At 42.4% G+C, this 18,786-nt stretch overlaps 1 protein-coding gene across 3 annotated transcripts in view; it reads left to right on the top strand.

The window, feature by feature from the left end:
• The window catches only part of rbfox1 (RNA binding fox-1 homolog 1), a 231,109-nt gene that overhangs the window by 77,397 nt on the left and 134,926 nt on the right, over positions 1-18,786 (top strand). Inside the window, exon 3 of one of the 3 annotated variants that reach the window (XM_086170542.1) lies at positions 11,747-11,809. The exons of 1 other annotated variant lie outside the window; for it this stretch is intronic. In XM_086170542.1, coding sequence (XP_086026668.1) covers positions 11,762-11,809 — 48 coding nt within the window. In that variant the 5' untranslated portion in view covers positions 11,747-11,761. Of the gene's footprint in view, positions 1-11,746; positions 11,810-14,750; positions 17,765-18,786 lie in introns of those variants that run through there. One more of the 3 variants, XM_086170544.1, reaches the window with a different exon arrangement.

The raw sequence follows: 18,786 nt of genomic DNA, 5'->3' as shown, positions 1-18,786 counted from the left end.
ACCCCCCCTCAACCCCCCCCCCCCCCCAAACCCGGGCCCTTTTCCCTGCACCGTCGTCCAGATGACATCAAATTACTTATTTTATGTGTGATAGCTGGATGTGTGTGTGCATGTGAGTGTTTACGCATGAGAGAGTGGGGCTCCCAGAAAGGTTGCTTGCTCTGTAATGCAGAAGCTGCCACTATTTATTCTTACTTCCTAGTCTATTTTTTTTTTTTTCACATACAAAATTAATTGGTTAATTCACCTCTTTATCTGTTCAATGGCTCGGTCGCCAGTCGATCACAACAACCGTTCACTCTCTCGTTTACGCATCTTATGGAGACATACAATCGTTCAATTTCACCTTTTCATGTTTTTGGACTGAGGGAGGAAACCAGAGAAACCCACTCAGACACGGGGGCGGGAGATGGAGACTCCGCAGAGATCACCTCACCCCCGTCCAAATCGAACCAGGGACCTTCTTGGCAGGTGGAGATGGAAGCGCTAACCACTGCCCGACGTTAAATTCTAAAGCTACTAATGAACTCATTTTGGTCACGAGGTGATTCACAATACTTCAGGGGTTGTGGGAAAAGAGAGCGTTGTTTGGAAGCACATGAGATACGCTGCAGGTTGCTGCTCGGTCTCCCATAGCTACCCCGCGACATCTCCCGTTGATTAATTACTCCGTATTTCACTTGTTTTTGCCAGCTCCTCTGTAAACATTTTGCTGCAGGGTTCTCCATCTTTCTCACCGAGCCGGGACTTATCCCGCGCGCAGCATAAATTTCATTGTCGGCTAACTTCTGAGGCTGTGAATGGGAGAGACGGGAGAGGGCGGGGCTTATTTACTTGCCGAATCACGAAGAGGGAGAGAGAGCGGCCGAACACCAGACGCTTTTTCGGTGGGAAAAATTGAAAAGCGATGCCTTCGCGTCGAGATTTATGGATGGTTTACGTTGAGATTTGCCCTTTGTTTATCTTCCGAAACCCCGAACCGGCTTTCTCGATCCAAGCGGTCGTATTTCACGCCGGAGGAATCTCAACACAGCTAACACTACCTCACACCGAGCGGTTGAAGAAGAACAGTAATGTGCGGCAATTACATGTCGGTCATATATACTCATTCTTCATCATCCTGGACTCGGGGTTGCAGGGATGCTGGAGCCATTTTGCGGGGTTCACGTATATAAAGACAAATATACAGTACAACCATTCACCGTCATTCGAACGTTTTGGCGATTTAGGATCTTGGATGAACCTACTGCATGTTTTTGGACTATGGGAGGAAATCGGAGAATTCGAATGAAACACAAACTCCATACAGAAAGGCCTCCTGTTGGAATGAACCAAGGACCTCCTCGGTGTGAGGCGGAAGGCTGTAGCTCGGCAGACGGACGGTCGGCGGTTCCACCGCCGGCTCGTGCTGTTTGCGTGTGGAAGAAAATGAAACCTTAGCTGCTCGCGACGGCCCGGTCAGCATCTGGCACAGGGGCTCGGCCGATATCGGCGCGAAGTGGAGACCGTTGACCTATCAAGGTTGTGAATACTTTGACTGATGTTTCTATAGGAACGCATAAAGTTATGGTCAAAAGCTGAATTCAATCAGCCTCAAATTTAAGAGAATATAATAAGACTCATAAGATGTTATTAATTCCCCCTGGTGTCTCAATAAAGCCCCAGTTAACGGAGTTGTTTTCATTTGATGAGACGAGAAGTGACTGGATGAATAACATCGCTAATGACTCGGAGTGAATATGATATCGCCGTCTGCGTCTCCTGTTCAAACCTGCGCCAGCGCCTCCGTGAAGGCCTGAACATCAACCGGAGTCAAAGACAAACTTCGTAATTTAATAACGTAATTACATTGTCTAATGATTATCCTCTGTGACACAGACAGAGAAACTAATTAACGTTACAGACAGCAAGGAAATCAATTATCAAAACATGTAGGCTTGGTTATGTGACACGTTGCGCTAAAAATTCTCCAAAAAGTTTGTGACAGTATCGCCGCCTTTGTGCTTATGTTAGATAGTCACTTTTTTTTAAAAATGTTTTGACGTCTGTTCGCCTTGTCAAGCATCTTGTTGCTAAGTTTCCGCTGCCATTAGCAACTCTCATTTTTTCCGCTATCTATTTTAAGTTTTCATTTGGATTCGGAAACCAAGGTGACGCACATACAAGCTTTATTTGACCAAGTATTAGCATTGTGTTTGCCTGTTTCTATAGTTTTTTGCAGTTATAGAGTCCTCTGTCCTCATTTATCATTTTATTGAGACAATGACAGCTTCGGTCTCCCTGCAACCCTAAATGCAGGACAAGCATTGTAGGTAATGAATGAACGAACAAATGAAATTATTAGCCACTTTCACAACACTTTTATTGCAAGAAACGGCCATATGGATACTTCATTATATCCTAATTACTATAAATACCGTGAGCGCAATGTGCGCTTACCTGGAAAAAGTAAAAATCAAGAAATTGTTTGAAAATCAGCAATATGAAATAAATAAGTCGCAGTCATTTATTCCTCAAAATGAATAATCAGATAAACATAATCTTCCTTATGCAAGTGCATAGAATAACATACATAAAGGGTCTGATTTTTTTTTTTTTTTATCCCAGATTCCATGTTTGTTTTACATGATCTTCCCAAATCAAGGCCACTGAACCTGAAATTTTAAATAATGAATCCCCTTTTTTTTTTGCAAAAAAAAGAAAAAAACGCTGAAAGGCATCAATTTGCCTAAATAGCCCATAAAGGTTAATCAGATAGTTTTGTTGATTGTCTGTTGACAGGTTCGCGTCAATCATCACGTTAAGAGCGCCAATATTCACGACCACTGCTTCTCAGTCTCCCTGGTAACATGAAGACATTGAAATTCCGACATCCTTCAGGTCGGGCATTTTTCAAAGTGAGCATGCCCGCGTTTTTTTTTTTTTCCCCTTCTCTCTTCTCAGTGAAAATGAAAAACCCACGCCCCCGAATTCGATGAAACACATTTATTTTCATACACAGACTTTTTGACGAGCACCCGAGGGGTGGGACTTATCGACTGAGCCGCGGACTCATCAGAAGATTGTTCAGTCAGGCCACTCACATTAATGGTGAAGTAAATTGAAAAATGCAATCAATGATGGGAGTGAATGCTTGGCGGTAATGATATCAGCGTGAGATAATCCAATAATTGCCAAGCTGATGTATTCTCTATTGGTATTTGGCTGCTCTGCCTGTCACAATAAAGTATGCTCCACTTTTCTTTGGCCTGGCTGAGACCGTGAGGCAGGAGCTGCGGAGGAGAGGAGGATGCGGCTGGCGAGGGAAAGCCTCTCCCCCTGCACCATTCATTTAACAGCAGGTAGCAGCGGCGTTCGACACGACCTGCTCCAGGAATGCGCAGAGAGCGCAAGGGCATGGAAAATCCGCGTGAAATTACCTGAAAATCTGCAAGAAAGGGTCAGAAAATCACCTGTAAATTAGGTGTGGAGAATCGGCAAGGAATCACCCCGGAATAAGCCGCAAAGTGCCTGAAAATAAGCAAGAAATCGACCGAAATGAAGATCTAAATCATCTTGAAAATCACAGAGGAATTACCCGAATGGACTGGCTGTAAATGACCAAAGAAATAAGCGGGAAGTCGTTTTGAAATTTGCAAGAAACGCCGTTCAGTGACAGCAAAGATCACAAAATTGGAGGAAATTAAGGCTGAAGTTACTACATCTGTGGAAATTTGTGAAGGAATTCATAAAAACGGCGATAGCGGCCTTTCCGTGTGGGGGTTTGCGTGTTTTAAAAGAATCTGGCGACCCTGCAGCCCTGAGTGAAGCATAGGCGGCATAGATAATGTATGAATGAATAAATTCACAGAAATAACCCAGAATTACTTTAAGATAAATCACTTTAAAATTTGAAGCTAAAAAAAAAACCCAAACCATATAATCTGCGAGAATCTTTCCCTGAAAAACGAGCATGCAGAAGTGAAATCAGCAATTTAATAAATCAAAAATAACATATTTTAAAAATTCAAACGGCCTATTTAAAGGTCGTATCATCTATTCCGTGTTCTTTAATTCAAATCTAAATCCTTACATCGGCCGCTCATCATTTCATGTGTACGTGCTCTTTATTGGACTTGAAATTTTACAAACCTGAACAGATACTGCGACATGCATCGAGGCCAAAATAACCACCCGGTGTTATGAAACGTAATATTCTTTTCCCGTCATCCCTCGACCCCGGCCGACACCTCCCAGGGCCGAGTGTGGCCATTATGTTTGGACCATTAGATACGGCGGCGCGTCGACTCCTCACAAAGCGGAGGTTTCGCAGGCCTTTGTGTCGGGCGTCTCTTGCAGCCCACGCCTCTTCTTTTGGTTTGTTGTGAGTCGACTGCAGTGCTTGAGCTATACACCCTCCCGCTGGGGGCTGCTCGCACTTCTGCTTATTCAGCACCTTCTCACTCATCCTCACATTCCGCCCCCTCCCTGTTTCCATCCTGGCCCTCCAGCATCCACTCCCAGCAGCTTTTAGCCTGGTGTGCAACATACATTCATTAATTACCTACAGAACACTCTTCTTCCCTTGCAATATTTATAAGAAAATAACCCAGAGCTCCGGGAACTGCAATGGGGTTTTGTGTAACATTTAGAAATCTCTTTTTACCGAGGCCTCTTTTTTTTTTTTTTTTTTTCTTTTTTCCCGACTCGAATGGATTACACTGGAAAAGGCAAATGGAAAAACAACGTGTTTGTCCGTGCTGTTTTTTTTGAATATGTAAACATGGCATGTTCTTATGAATTCAGCAGGATATAGAAATTACACATACATTGGTAGTCCGCTGGCATTCAGGCATGTTTATCTACCGCTGCATCGTGGCGGATATTCCCGTATTTTGTCAACAGGGTTGTCAGGACATCAATTAACAGGGGACATGAACATGAGGATTAGTTTAAAGAAAATAAAATGACAATACTGTATGACCAGGAATCAGGGAGTTACCTTAAATTTGATGAAAATGACATCGACATTAACTCAACACCTCAGAAAATACCAGTTAAATGACAGCCAGAAAATTGAGTTGGAGGTTGTGGCAAAAAAAAATTGGCCTGGAAATAACTTTTAATTCATTACCATAAAATGAAATCAAAATTACCTCGATATTGAATGTATTCAATGAATTATTGAGTTTACCCATCGTGGGATCAATAAAGCCCATCTTATTTCATCTCAAATTGCCCAAAGTAGATTTCCAGAAAGACGAAATTGGATTTTAATGTTTCATTTATTAATTCATTCATTCATATATTCATTCATTTAGACATTCATAATCTATATGGCCTCTCCTGCAGTCAGAGGTGCCAGAGTTGGTTGATCAAAGGGCTAAATTTAGCGACATACAACCGTTCACTCTCTTATTCAAAAGGCATGTAGAGAAATGCATCCATGCACTTTGTCATTCATATGTCACATGGAGACATGCGCTCATTCACACGTCTCCACTGAACCTACTGCAATTTTTTGCATGTTGACCGTGGGATAACATGTAAACTCCACGCAAAATTGTGCCTTGAGGAAATCAAACCAGGGACCTTCTCGCCGTGAGGCGGAAGACGGTTTTGTGCAAAATAGAAAGCACTCGGAACAAAACTGCAACAAATATGGTGAAAGTTTCTCTCACTTTTGGCAAATCAAAGAAATCCTCCTCCCGTTTCACAGCGGGTTGTGGGTTTGGTCGTGATCTTTACTCTGAGGATCCTCTGTCAAAAATAATCCCGTCTACTTCTAATGTAGTGAATTATCCTCTCTGCAGGCTGGAAATGAGCCTGCTTCCAGACGTCTGAATCACCCACCACATTTGAAATGTGCCAGGCACTGGTTAAATTATCCCTGCACACATATCAGATCAAATATTATCATAAGTCAAAATAAAAAGCTCTGCCTTCAGGAAAACCCACCATCGCAGAGGGGAATCCTTCTCACTTTAACAATCGGTGTGCGGGGTCTAGTGCCACCTAGAGGTGCGGGGCAGATTGCATCTTCTCTATCTCCGGCGTAGAATCCATTCCTCGACCTCGGTGAAAAGCCTCAGAAAATCCTTAGCCCTTTGGACTTATCCCGATGCTAAGAATCTGGCAGCGCTTCTATCAGGCCGTGTCCGCTGTACATTCATCCTGCTTGACAAAATAACACGGGAGCTTCACGCGTAGACCTTCAGAAGTTCAAAAGCACGTGGACTTTGGATGGACGAACGGCCCGGCACCCTATGTTATCCCATAAATAATGAATCCGGTAAATGCTGATGCTGATTCCGAGCGCCTGTTTGTTTTTGCTAGCTGTTTACTTAACTCTATCAGGCTGAGAAATCAAAGCAGCTAAATTGCTAAAACTGCAGGAATGACTGAGAAAGACTTGAGTGCTTCCTCGAGAGGAGGAAATGTACCCCCCCCCCCCCCCCCCGCACCCTGCATAGAAACACCTGAAGTACCGCAGAGGACAATACAAATGGCTGATCACAGAATTAACATAGATAAATCTTCACTACAAAGTGAAGGTCCTCGAGCGAAGAAGGACTTTCATTGTCTGAGTCCTGGATGTTTACAGCCAGCGCCAAACCTACAACAGAAGTTTGAACCTGGATTAATGTGAGGAACAGATCAGACTCTGGCAGAGAACATTTAAAATGTCTTTCCAGCTCTGGAACGAAATGCCTTGAAAGAAGTGAACCAAGATGAATGTCGGCCCGGACGGCGGGAAAGCAAAAAAGGTCCGGAGACGGAAAGAAAAGGTCCGAATTCTCCCGTCAAACACGGTGTGAAGTGGAACGCGTAGGCATGTACGGCTGCCAGTTGAGCCGAACGGCTGATGTTTTGCGATGAGTGATGCCGGTAGAAGCGGCGGGATGATTTGTGAAGTGAACAGGCCGGACTCTCCGCTCAGATTTACCGACAACAGATGGATAATGATCCAGAACATTCTTTGAAAGCGGCTCAGGAGTTTCTCCAGGTAAAGAAATGGGATTTTCCGTAATGGTTAACTCAGTCACCCGGTCTGTACACGAAGGATTAGGTTTTTCTGTTATTGAAGGCAAACTGAAGGCGGTGAGACATGAAATAGATGCATCTTTAGGCGTCTTCATCAAAAAGCCTGGTAAAGTGTGTCAGCGGAAACACAGTTTTACCGTGACGTTGGTTTCAAACTGCAGGGGGACCACGACCGCAAGGGATTTTCATCCAAATATTGTCAATCACTGAGTGGCCTGAATAAATGCTAATCCAGGTTAATTCAAATGATTAAAACATGTTTACGCAGTGACTCAGAATCCCACAATTCCATTCGCCGGGTTGGTGCTTCGACGCTATCTGGTGAAAGGAGCTACTTTTCAAGATGGACGACTCATATAGGCTGAAAAAACATATTTAATTAATCTATTCCTTAAATTTTAATATTTCAATCTCAGCACTGTATTTGTTCTTTTAAAAAAACATGCTTAGCATGTGTACATATATACCTACATATATACATATATATACATTTATACACACACACATATATATATGTATGTATATATAAACATATATATAACTAAATAAATCCATCATGTGATCAATCAGATCAATTAATCTTAATTGTCTACTGCTTTGTATATGTGTGTTTAATCGGGCTATCAATATTAACATGTAGCTGCTTTGCATTAATCTAGAAAGGTTACTGCCCAATGTTTTTTTAATGCAAATCACTAGATCCCTTAGAGATAAAGGCACAGCAAACACGGCCAAACAAACACCGACAAGTGGTTCAAATATAAATATTTTTTTTATAGAAAGCTATCAGATGAAACTTTTGATGGAACCAAGGATGTGTGTGTTCACACTGCCGTCTCGCCGCCAAAGCGCGGCTCTGAAGCGGCGTCTTCTGGGATCGCACATATTTGCGAACGGTGGCAAAGAAGAAGCTCACACGGAGCCCGAGACGGGATCAAGCCGCACTGATCAAACTACACTGGCAGAGTGCAGCGAGGGCAGGACAGTCAATAAAGGAACACCAACTAAGCTAAGCAATGAAATCGTTAAAAGCGCTGTAGACCCCACAGCATTGTTGAAAACGAGGGGCTTCGAGCCGTTATCCGCACGACCTCGACTGACCCGTCATATAAAACAGCTTTGAGGGAAAATGTTGTCACAGGAATCCATAAGCAGCCGGGCGGTGAAACGGGCTACAACGGCGGAGCAGTCGGTTACGAGCTCAGTTTAATATATAAGCAGGGGATCATCGAGCGGTCGGTAAACAGACGGTAAACACACGGCGAACTTGCGACGACTGCTAGTTGAAGCTGTTCTCTCGCATGGAGACGGAGGAGAGAAACCGGCGCTCCTCACCGTGAGTGTCTTATCTCAGAATTTCAGCTTTAATACGATGAATCACAGCCTTCTCATTGTGATTAACTCACAATGTCACGATTACCAATGTATCAAATTGTTTCAAATTTGTGATTAACGTTGATGAATCACAGCCTTGTTATGTGAGGATACGCCATACCGCTCTAATTCATCATTTGCATCAATCTCCCCAGTCCCATTACCTTGTAGCCTCTGAAAATGAGGAACTGTATATAAACGTAATGAATAGAATAAATGTAATCAATTTTTGAAAAATTCTAGTAGTATTCGCATAACCAAAATTATTAATAAAAATCAAATGAAATGAAATGAACAATCTGGCCTTCACAATTCTGGATTTTTGCTCGTCGAGTCGCCCTTGAAATAAAACCTGGACATGAGCTCCGGCCACTGACATGAAAGCAAACGCCGTCACATTGAGGATGTTTGCTCGCGCTCCCCTCCTGTCCGCCATAGTTATCCACATGAATCATAGTTATCTGATGGAAATTCATTACATTTATGCAACATAGACGGAACAACGTTTGACTTGCAAATGCACTGGCGGTATTATCATTCTTTGGTTTCAAACGTCTTCAATTCACACAATATATTTCATATTCCCTGGTCTTGTAGGACAGACTTCTGGCGTGGTGGTTAATATTCTGATTATGATGCAAATGTGGTCTGTGCTACAAGAACCGCCGCACAACTCAGTAAGCACGGCGACGATGTTGGGGTTGATACAGGCTGGATGTGGAACGTGACCGACATGTTATTGTCAGACAATCGAACGCTCGCGGACTCTCCTACTGTCAGTTACCGTAAGCGGCAGCAACATTTAAATACAGAAAAAAAATATATATCGCACCGTTATATATGAGAAATTGTTTCCTGCCTTATTTTAATATTATCAGTAAAGATGTTGGAGGGGTTGGGATTCTCTTCAGGGTGGTTGACTTTCTGCATGATTTGTACCGAATGTGTGAAATAAGTTAAAGTAGAAGGCGCGCAGATAACCATCTTTGCGTCTACAATCTTTTCCTCCAATACCTGACACCCCAGCTGAAACCGTCGGATAGACAAAAAGCAAATATGACTGAATGAGAGATTTCAGGAAAGTCAACCGAAAGATGAAAAGCAGGGGATGGGAAGCTGAGGGGGGCGGGAAGAGCAGAGCAGTTCCAGTTAAAGTCCACTCTGGAAGGGAAGGCACATCAGGAAACGCTTCACCAAGGCTCTGACCAACTCCACCTGCTGTTTTAGAACCGCTTTGTCAAAATCCTCTTTGCATAAAGTCGGTGCTGTTTACGGCTGCCTATTTACTAAACGGTCTCGTGAATTGTCGCATACTCACTTAATCCAGGCAAACTAGTCCTGCAGGCGTCATTAAAAGAGCTCCCACACCAGGGGGGGGCATTGAGGGGCTTTAGTTATTCCTCTGTCCATTGGGTGGTGCTATCAACAAATTCAGAATTGAGTGGTTAGCACCTTACGGTGCCTTCCAGCTTCCAACAGGGGCCTTTTCTGTGTTCCGCGGCTTCCAGGTTCTGCGTTTCAATCCAAAAACCTGCAGTAGGTTCATCATTGAAGTCCCCGAGTTGAACGGTTGATGAATAGTCTCTATATGTGGCCTCCAGATTGACTGACGTATGAGCAAATATATTAAAAATCACCGGAACCTATCCAAATAATTACTCAAAAATATCAGGATGATGTTCCTAAAGATCAACTCCAAAGTTATACCTCCAAAATTTACATTTATATAAAAAACCACATATCTATGAATATAGAAAGCGGGTCTTCAGATTATCGTGTTTTTTCTCGCCCCCCCATCACACCAAGAACCTATGAAAATATCTTGAATATGTTTTGCTGCTGGATTTGCTGAGGAAATACAGAAAGGATTTATCAGCCCCCGCCTTGTCATCTCCAACCATCTTTGTTCACCAGAAACATCCACATTTAATCCTCTGCCTCCATCTTCGTCATGTTCAGCAGGCTGATGGAGGAGTCTGATTGCTTCTATCCCACCGACGGTTCTCCATGCCTGTTACTCTGCAGCAACCTGGGGGTGGAGGTGATGGGGGGGGGGGGGGGCAGACTGCCGATTCCAGTCGTGAAGGGGGCATTTTCAAACCCACCTATCTCCCGCACCGAGCTGATGAAATGTTAACTCCTGACCTTGGAGGATTTCGGGTCCCGAACATTTCCTGACCGCAGTTTCTCCCCTTCGACACAGGAAGTCTCTAAACCATCAGCTCCTGATGTCGGAACCGTACGATTGTTTCCTTGTAAAAAAAAAAAAAAAAATGCAAGATGTTTTATTTTGTGAGTTTAATATGTTCTTGGCGACGGCGCGGCGTCGAGCGCAAGAAGGGCGGCGGCAGGAAGCCTCTATTTGTCGAGTCTCTGTGTTCTCGGGTTTTCTTTCATTGGAGACCTTAAATCGCCCGGACATGTAAATGAGAAAGTGAAGGATCGCATGTCTCTATGTGACGCGTGAATAACGGCGTGAATAGATGTACGTCTCGATGCGTGGCCCTGTGATTGACCGGCGTCCGATCCGGGGTGAACCCCGCCTCTCGCCCAATGACAGCTGGGAAAGGCTCCGGCATCCCCACCGCTCCGACTGCAAGATGAACGAATAGCGACTGCTTTTTTTTGCTAATTAGACATAATTTCTCAGATAATTGTTTTTGACTATTTTCTCACATATCGCAGGCAATTACTAGCCGGTTCTGAAATACGATATAAACTAATGAATTTAGATATCTCGTTTGATAATATCTTCTTATTTATCGTATTAACGTCATTCTTCTGCTGATATTTTGGTTAATTTCTTGCTGGTATAATTAGATTTCCTCCAGTGATATATGTTTTGTTTTGTTGTGTTAGATTGTATCTAATATATCGCTTGAAGAACATTTTTTTCTTCTCTTTTCTATAGAATGAGATTGCCAGAACATAGTTTCTTTGACTTTCAGGTGATTCTTTAGTACGAAAAAAAAAACCAACCAATTTTGATTATTTCAGTAATTTTTTCACGTAATTTCAAGATTATTTCCAGCTATTTTTTTCCCTTCCTAATCCTAAGAACTCCTTTGTTAAAACATCAAATGGTGATAAAAAGCCTCACTTTCTCTGGACCGACTTTAAATCATTTTTTTTCTTTTTTTTTTTTTTTTTTTTGTCTTTTATCCTGGAATGTCCTAATTGTTTGATTTTCAGATCAGCTTTTAATGCCTCGACCATGACGGTGCGGGTTGATTCAGAACTCACACACTCAGGCCTGTAATGGCTTTTAAGGACCGCCATCACCTCAGATTCACAGCTAATTGGTTCTCCCTCTGTTTTTTTTTTTTTCTTTTTTTTTCTGGGTTTGTAGTTTTCAGGCCAACTAATGAGCAGTGAGCTGGAGCAGCTGAGGGGAAGTCCAGACATTGTCAAGGTACGTGTCCGGATCTTCTTTACTGCAAGTGTTCCGCCGCTTCGCACGCCACACGGTGTCATCTGCGTAAATGCGTATGTAAACATGGTCGGGGCCGCCGATGCTCGCGTAGTTTGTTTCCGAAACATTCTCCAACACGTTCTTACTGGTACCTACAAACAAGTCAGTGAAGCATTCTCCCTTATGTCATTTTTTGCATCATTATTTTTACCCCTTGTTTATGAGACTCTTGTTTATCGTGAAGCACTCTTTCACAACACATGGGATTGGAAATTATTCATTCATTCATTATCTGCACCACTTATCCTGCACTCAGGGTCGCTGGAGCCTTTCACAGCTGTCATTGGATGAGAGGCGGGCGTTCACCCTGGACCGGCCGCCAGTCGATCACAGGGCTACATATAGAGACACGCAACAATTTACACAATGGGACAATTCAGGGTCTCCAATGAAGGTCCTGCATGTCTTTCAGACTGTAGGAGGAACCCCAGGAAAGCAGATATGGGGAGGATATATGAATTGCCAAACCCCAGTTGGAGTCCAACCGGGGATCTTTATTTCTTTCTCTGATGCACGCGGGGCCGTCCCGCTTGAAATTAAATCGTCATCATTTCCCAAGAAAACCCCAAAAAGATGACATATTTTAATACATCTTTTACAACACAAAAAAAACTCATTTGTGTAATGACTTTGGATTTGTGTGTTTATGCCTTAAACCACCGCCCCCAGTGGCTAGAGCACCTATTTAACGGTTTTTCTCAATGACACGATATATAAATTAGATCTATAAATTGCTTAGACGTGCGAATGTGAGGTTGAATGGTTGTATGTCTCCAGCCCCGGCGACCCTGACCGCAGGATCAGCGGCATAGATAGTGAATGAATGAACATTATAAGATACATTTCCTAACAGTCTCCAAATACATTTGTTCCCTCTCTGCCTTTCCTGCAAGATAAAGATACAAAAGGTTCTGAAAGAGAAGCTCGCTCTCGGTAAGCGGTTGTAAGAGGAAACAAAAGTGGTCTCCTCTCTGCATCTGTGAGGGTCAGTGAGCCGGTGGATTCACCTCAGGGGAAAAACTTTGCATTTCGGGTGTGAATTTTACGGTGCGGGGTCAGTAACAGCTCAGCATCGGGGGGTGAATAGTTACCAGATCTCTGTTACACAACTTCAAATACGGAAGCGGTAACTTTTCTCATGTTTAATTCAGTGGCATAATTTGAATTTTGAGGTTGGGGGTTCACAGAAAAAAAAAAAAAACTACTGGAGGAAATATGATGGAATAATAACCTTCTTCCCCCCCCTACCTTTTCCTCCACAAAACAAGGAAATTCATTTTCTTTAAAAGCATCTAAGAGGCTTCCGAAGGCAGCATTCACATGCATTTACATAAAGATACCTGACATGTAATTTCACAATTTGAAAAAAATATAACATTTTTAGCAAATGCTTCTTAAATGTAATGGTAATTTCTTGTCCATTTTCTGTGCAGACTTCTAGTTATGCTTTCTCTCAAGACCCTAAATGTATGGAGTTTTTTTCTTGCTATTTTTATTTATTTTTGGGAGTTTTTTAGTGCCTTTACGTTTATCGACAAATAATAATATACTGTATATACATATTTTGCATACACATGTGTGTATATGTATATATACAGAGTTTTCACTTCATCTACAAGAAGTACGTATAACATATAATGTATAATACATATTTTCTCATCATGAAAGTGGTTACAAATGTAGGCTTTCTATAATCATTGCCATGTTAAGTATAATAGTGTGATTCTAATACTGCCTTTTGCTAATACTAAGATCCAGAATAAGCAAGTTTCTTTAATTCTTTTTCCCTCCAACTTTTAATCAATTGTTTTACTTATTTGATTTTATTTTCGAAGAGTTTTTCTTCTTTGCCACCTGTATTTTACCGACTATTGAGTGCACCTGAATATAATCAGCGACGGCTGAAAACAAACAAAAAAAATATATGTGTACATATGGAGGCCACACTTGTCTATAAGCCGTAGGTGTCCACATTGTAGCATTAGATACTGTATTTACACAGACTCAGATTTTTAATCTTTAATTATATACATACCGGTAACATCCACAAATACAATTAAAGATGATGACATATTCTCATTCATTCTCAATCTGATGGTGATGCATTTTTTTTTTTTAATTTTTTTTAACAGTTTTTTGGAACCTTTTTTCCCGAACAGTGCCTTTAACACGGCTGATGAAAGAGATTAATAATAAATAACACAAGAAAAAGTCCATCCATCCATCCATCCATTTTCTATCTCTGCTTTGTCCTACTCCAGCTGATCGCTATCTTCGTCCTCCTCCTACGCACTAAAACCATTAACGTCGTTGTCTTCAGTGTTTGAACTGAACATCCTCAGAATTTCACGGCAATGTCGTTGGTCCGATGTGACGGGGCTAAATATTTTGTTGTTGTGAAGGTCCATAAATTAGCGGCATCGTTGTTTAAAACGTGTGAAAAAAAGTGCGGCTCATAGTCCAGAAATTATGGTAAAATACCATAACGCAATACATTTTATTTGGTTAGTGCAAAGCAACTCATGACCTCACCCTCCGATTGAGGGGTTGGGATGGGGCGCAGTGACCCTCCGCTTTGGGAAAACCCTCGCTTTAGGGCATTAAACTTCTTGTTGTCCTCTTTGTAATTCGGCGTCGGCACATGTTGCCACCGAATGAACGCTTTGATTCAAAGTGCAAGTGTGAAGCATCTGTGTGATGAGTGTGTTTTGGTCTCATTACCGACTTGACAAGAGACCTGAGAATAGCGGCGAACCAGCAGCCTCATTATAAAGCTTGTAGATTGAGCGCCGCTCGCTCATATCCACCCTTAATGAGTCAGAGAGCTCGCCCCTGCGCCGTCTCTCCGTCTCTGGGATTTTGAGGCCGATGCAGGTTTTTTTTTTTTTTTTTTTTTTTTTTCCTTGCTTTCTTTATTGCCGGGTTAGGCGGAAAAAAGATTTAGATATCAATATAGGTTTATTTAATTCCGATAAGTAAATAGAAAATAATAAATATCACACAAAAATGCAGTTACGGCGTCCGTAAACGCAGCTCATGTCGAGCTTTGATGTCATGCAGCACCGCTCTCATTAAATTGTGGGTACATTTTGGGTCTAAAAATAAACTTCCAGCCGTAGTGTTATTATTCATGCCACGGCGTCTTATTGCAATCCCCTCTACACACAGCTACCAGCCAATTTCATTTCTTTTTAATTGTCCATATCCATAAAGAAATGAACAAGTATTTCCTGCAGGATAATGGGGAAATGAGAAGCAAAGAGATTACTCTTGCAGATTGATCTGGACTCGGGGATTTTTCTGCCTTCTCTCTGGTTATGTAGCCTTTGGGGCGTTTTAAGGAACAAACACAAAACCTGCTCTATGATGAGCAAAACAAAATAAACAAAATAATAAAGAACTGGCCCTTCCGTCAAGGTTTTGGTCCGTTCATGGCCTTTTGAGATCAGCGGTAAAAACTGCATAAATGTGCGTTGGGCTTTTCAAACCGCGTCTTTGCAAATCATACCGAAGCGACTTATTGATAAAATCTTTATCTCGCGGTTAAAACTGCTGGATCCTTGAGGAGCATTTGGAGGTGATGATCTCTCCTTGCAACTTGACCGGTTCCTGTCGGTTTCAAACTGAAAAACCTCAAAGTTTTCCTCAAGGATTTAGTACTTTCACTATTGTACAATAGGCCAACTTCTGCAGAGTAAACACACGGGGCCCGGCTTGCGATGGCTCATTTGGAAGAATAACTTCAAGCGCTGTAGCTCGGAGCTCTGTCACGACCGTCTAAAACTTGCAGCGCAGTAGGTTCCTATTCCAGATTCTCATTAAGTCACGCTGTGGCCCAAATCACCCTCTGCTATTCGGAGGGTGTAAAAAAAAAGAGCACTCTGGCCTGTGTCCCGAGTCCCCTTTATTAATTCATCGGTGCATTTTGGGCGAGCGCGAACAGATCCAGATGTCAGCTCCCCGAGCCCTTTAGGAAGCAGGTGTGCCAGCTTTAGACGCAGGTGTCTAGTGGCCATGGTAACACGAGGGGACTTTTACCGGGACAAACACACAAGGACATCCAGAGACGCTTGGCAAGTAAAGGGCTTGAACTTTACTTCAGCTTTGTGACGTTTTAAGGCGTCTCCATGTGCTGATGAGGTCGGATCGGGATCATTCCGAACCGGGAATTTGTGAACCGATTGGACAATGTCGGTACCAAAAATAGGTGGTAGCATTATTCTGAATTTAGTGACACGGACGGCGGAAGGCGACCGTTGCATCGGCCGTTGGCTCCTACTTGTACTTGGTGTTTGGCCACCAGCGCCGGGTCATTTGTCACTGACATAATGACCAGCGTGGCTGGAGTCGGGAAACCGAACCGTGTCTGCCCGAAGGGATCTCTGCGCCGTCTGTACTTCGCCGTAGTGGCTCGCCGCCGGAATGGCGATCCACCTCGGGGGGCATCACGATGTACCGTACGATAAATCCCACGGAAGTGGCTCCGTCACGCACGATGCAAAAAAAAACCCAAAACAAATCGCTTGACTTTCTGCTTCAGTCTTCGGCGCTGTGCGACCAATAAACGGAGCGCTCTAGAGACTCGTGCCGCTAGCATCCAGTTTGGCCCTCGGCTAATTTAATCTGCCAGAGCCGCTTTACTTTTGGACTCAATGAATCAATTTAGATTGTTAAATGGGCCATTTCACGGGGGTTGTTGCACAAAAATATGCTGCATATGCTTCTGAATCCACGCAGGTCTGTAGGGAAGAGTCTCTTCGGACCAGTGGGCATCGGGTTCCCAAAATATTTCTGAACATTTGTTGCCATGTTTGGTGTTTTCTTCTATTCTTGATTTTTTTTATTATTCTTCCCATGTTGTTGTTGTTTTCCTATTTTTAACAGATGATTATGAGCGTCCCCCTTCCTACCCGCCAACATACGGTAAAAGCTCAAATATAGAATGCCGTCCAATCGGGGAACAATATGAAAAGATTATTTTGTATAATATAATTAATGTAATAGGATTTTACAATCGCTGGTGTTTTTGAAAGGTGTCGTTTTCTCTCAAGACACTAATTAAAATTGGAATTATTTATCGGAATAAACGCAGCTAATTATGTCACATCAGGAACTGTCAAGTGGTCGCGCTCGAATTTAGTCGGAATTCAACCCATGACGGTGATGTTTTATTTAGCTTGTTTCCCCTTGTGTGATGTCACTGTAGTGCCCTAACTTCAAAACATGTCGGGAGAACAAAGAAGAAAGAGTGTGGACTCACACACACACACACACACACACACACACACACACACACACACACACACACACACACACACACACACACACGCCGGTTACATTCTATTGCATTTCTGCATTTATTTCTAGTGGTGTGACTAACAGTGGTTTCCCAATACTTTACCCAAGTGTGGAAGGGTGTGCGCGCGTATGTGTGTGTGTGAATGCTTGTGCACAAGTAAGTGTCCATGTGTGTGTGCGTGCGTGCGTGTGTGTGTGTGTGTGTGTGTGTGCGTGTGTGTGTCTCCTCTGCCATCCTCTGGCGCTACATTGTGCAGCGGTGTGTACTGTAGCTCCTGCTGCATAGACTAGATTCAGTCATTAGACTCAGAAGCCTCACACACTGAACTGCAGCCTCAATGAAGCAGGATTTCACACAAAACCAGGCAGTGGGGAAGAAGCAGAAGTAGACATAGGAGATTCTCGTAAAAAAAAAAAGAAAAAAAAATAGAAGGGACACAGTCAAAGAAGAATTGCGGCTCTGGCTGTGATGGTAGCCTGGTAACGCAGTGGGAGGATACGCAGTCTGGACGCGGCACAACTTGTGTCTGAGTTAAGGAGGAATTGCTTTTTGGTGTCGCTTGCAACTGTCCGCTCATCATGATGATGTATCTGTGGGTAAGTGTGAATGCATGTACGTGCGTGCATGTGCGCGTGAATGCCTGTGGATGTTCCTACTTGCATATTGCATGTTTGAACATGGTGTAATATTCTCTTGGCAGTGATAAATCACCTGAAAAAAAGTCCAAAGATTATATATTTTCTGCTCATTTCTATTTACTTTTTAATATTTTCTTGAATCTGTAAAAATCAGGGAAGATATCACCTTAAAGAAATATCAAGAACCATCAACAACAGAGAATTAGAGATGGTATTAAAACATATTACAATTATAAAATAGATAATATAATAAATCTATAGTAAAGTAGGTTCCTCCTAACTGCTTTAATATTAGTAAACAAAAAAAAATGACAGAAATTATTAAAAAACACAAGATAAGAATTAAAAATTTCAAGAGGCCTGTTTCTATGTGTGTGTGTGTGTGTGTGTGTGTGTGTGTGTGTGTGTGTGTGTGTGTTATGCTTTCTTGCGTTGTCTGCATTGCACACTCGGTGACGGCGTGTCGTCAATGGATAGCAATACTCTTAGCCTGTAGTTCATTATAGAGAAGCTATAGATGAAATGCATCAATGTTACACAGTTTTCCTTCAGTAACTGAATATTGTGCATGGATCAAGTCTAGTGGGAATGGGAAGCGTTACATTTCAATGACTTTGGATCATCTTGACCATATATTCCCTAAAACATATGGTGCTTTTTAGTGTTGTAAATCACATTTTCTTTCATTTGAAACTCCCTTTGTTATTTTGTCATCATCAAGAAATGATGTACTCTGTTATTGATATGTCATGTCGTGTGACGGCGTCCCGGTCAGAAGCCGAAGTTGTTGGTTTTAAGACTTGTTTTTTTCCCAAGAGATAAATGATTCTCTTCTCGCCGACGCGTTGGATTTCTTAAGACGCTTTCGTTTCAAAGTAAATATTTGAAAGTATTTAAAATAAATAATTAAAATAATCACTATTTTTTTTTAACCATTTCAATTTTCCATTTTTTCTAATTCCTTTTCAAACAAAATATCT

This window comes from Fistularia commersonii, chromosome 23 (genome assembly GCF_037954325.1).
Source record: "Fistularia commersonii isolate RoL2024-O1a breed Wild chromosome 23, RoL_Fcom_v1.0, whole genome shotgun sequence".
Taxonomy (NCBI): Eukaryota; Metazoa; Chordata; class Actinopteri; order Syngnathiformes; family Fistulariidae; genus Fistularia; species Fistularia commersonii.
Note: the sequence above shows the minus strand (reverse complement) of the source record. Positions and strands in the feature narration are given on the sequence as shown.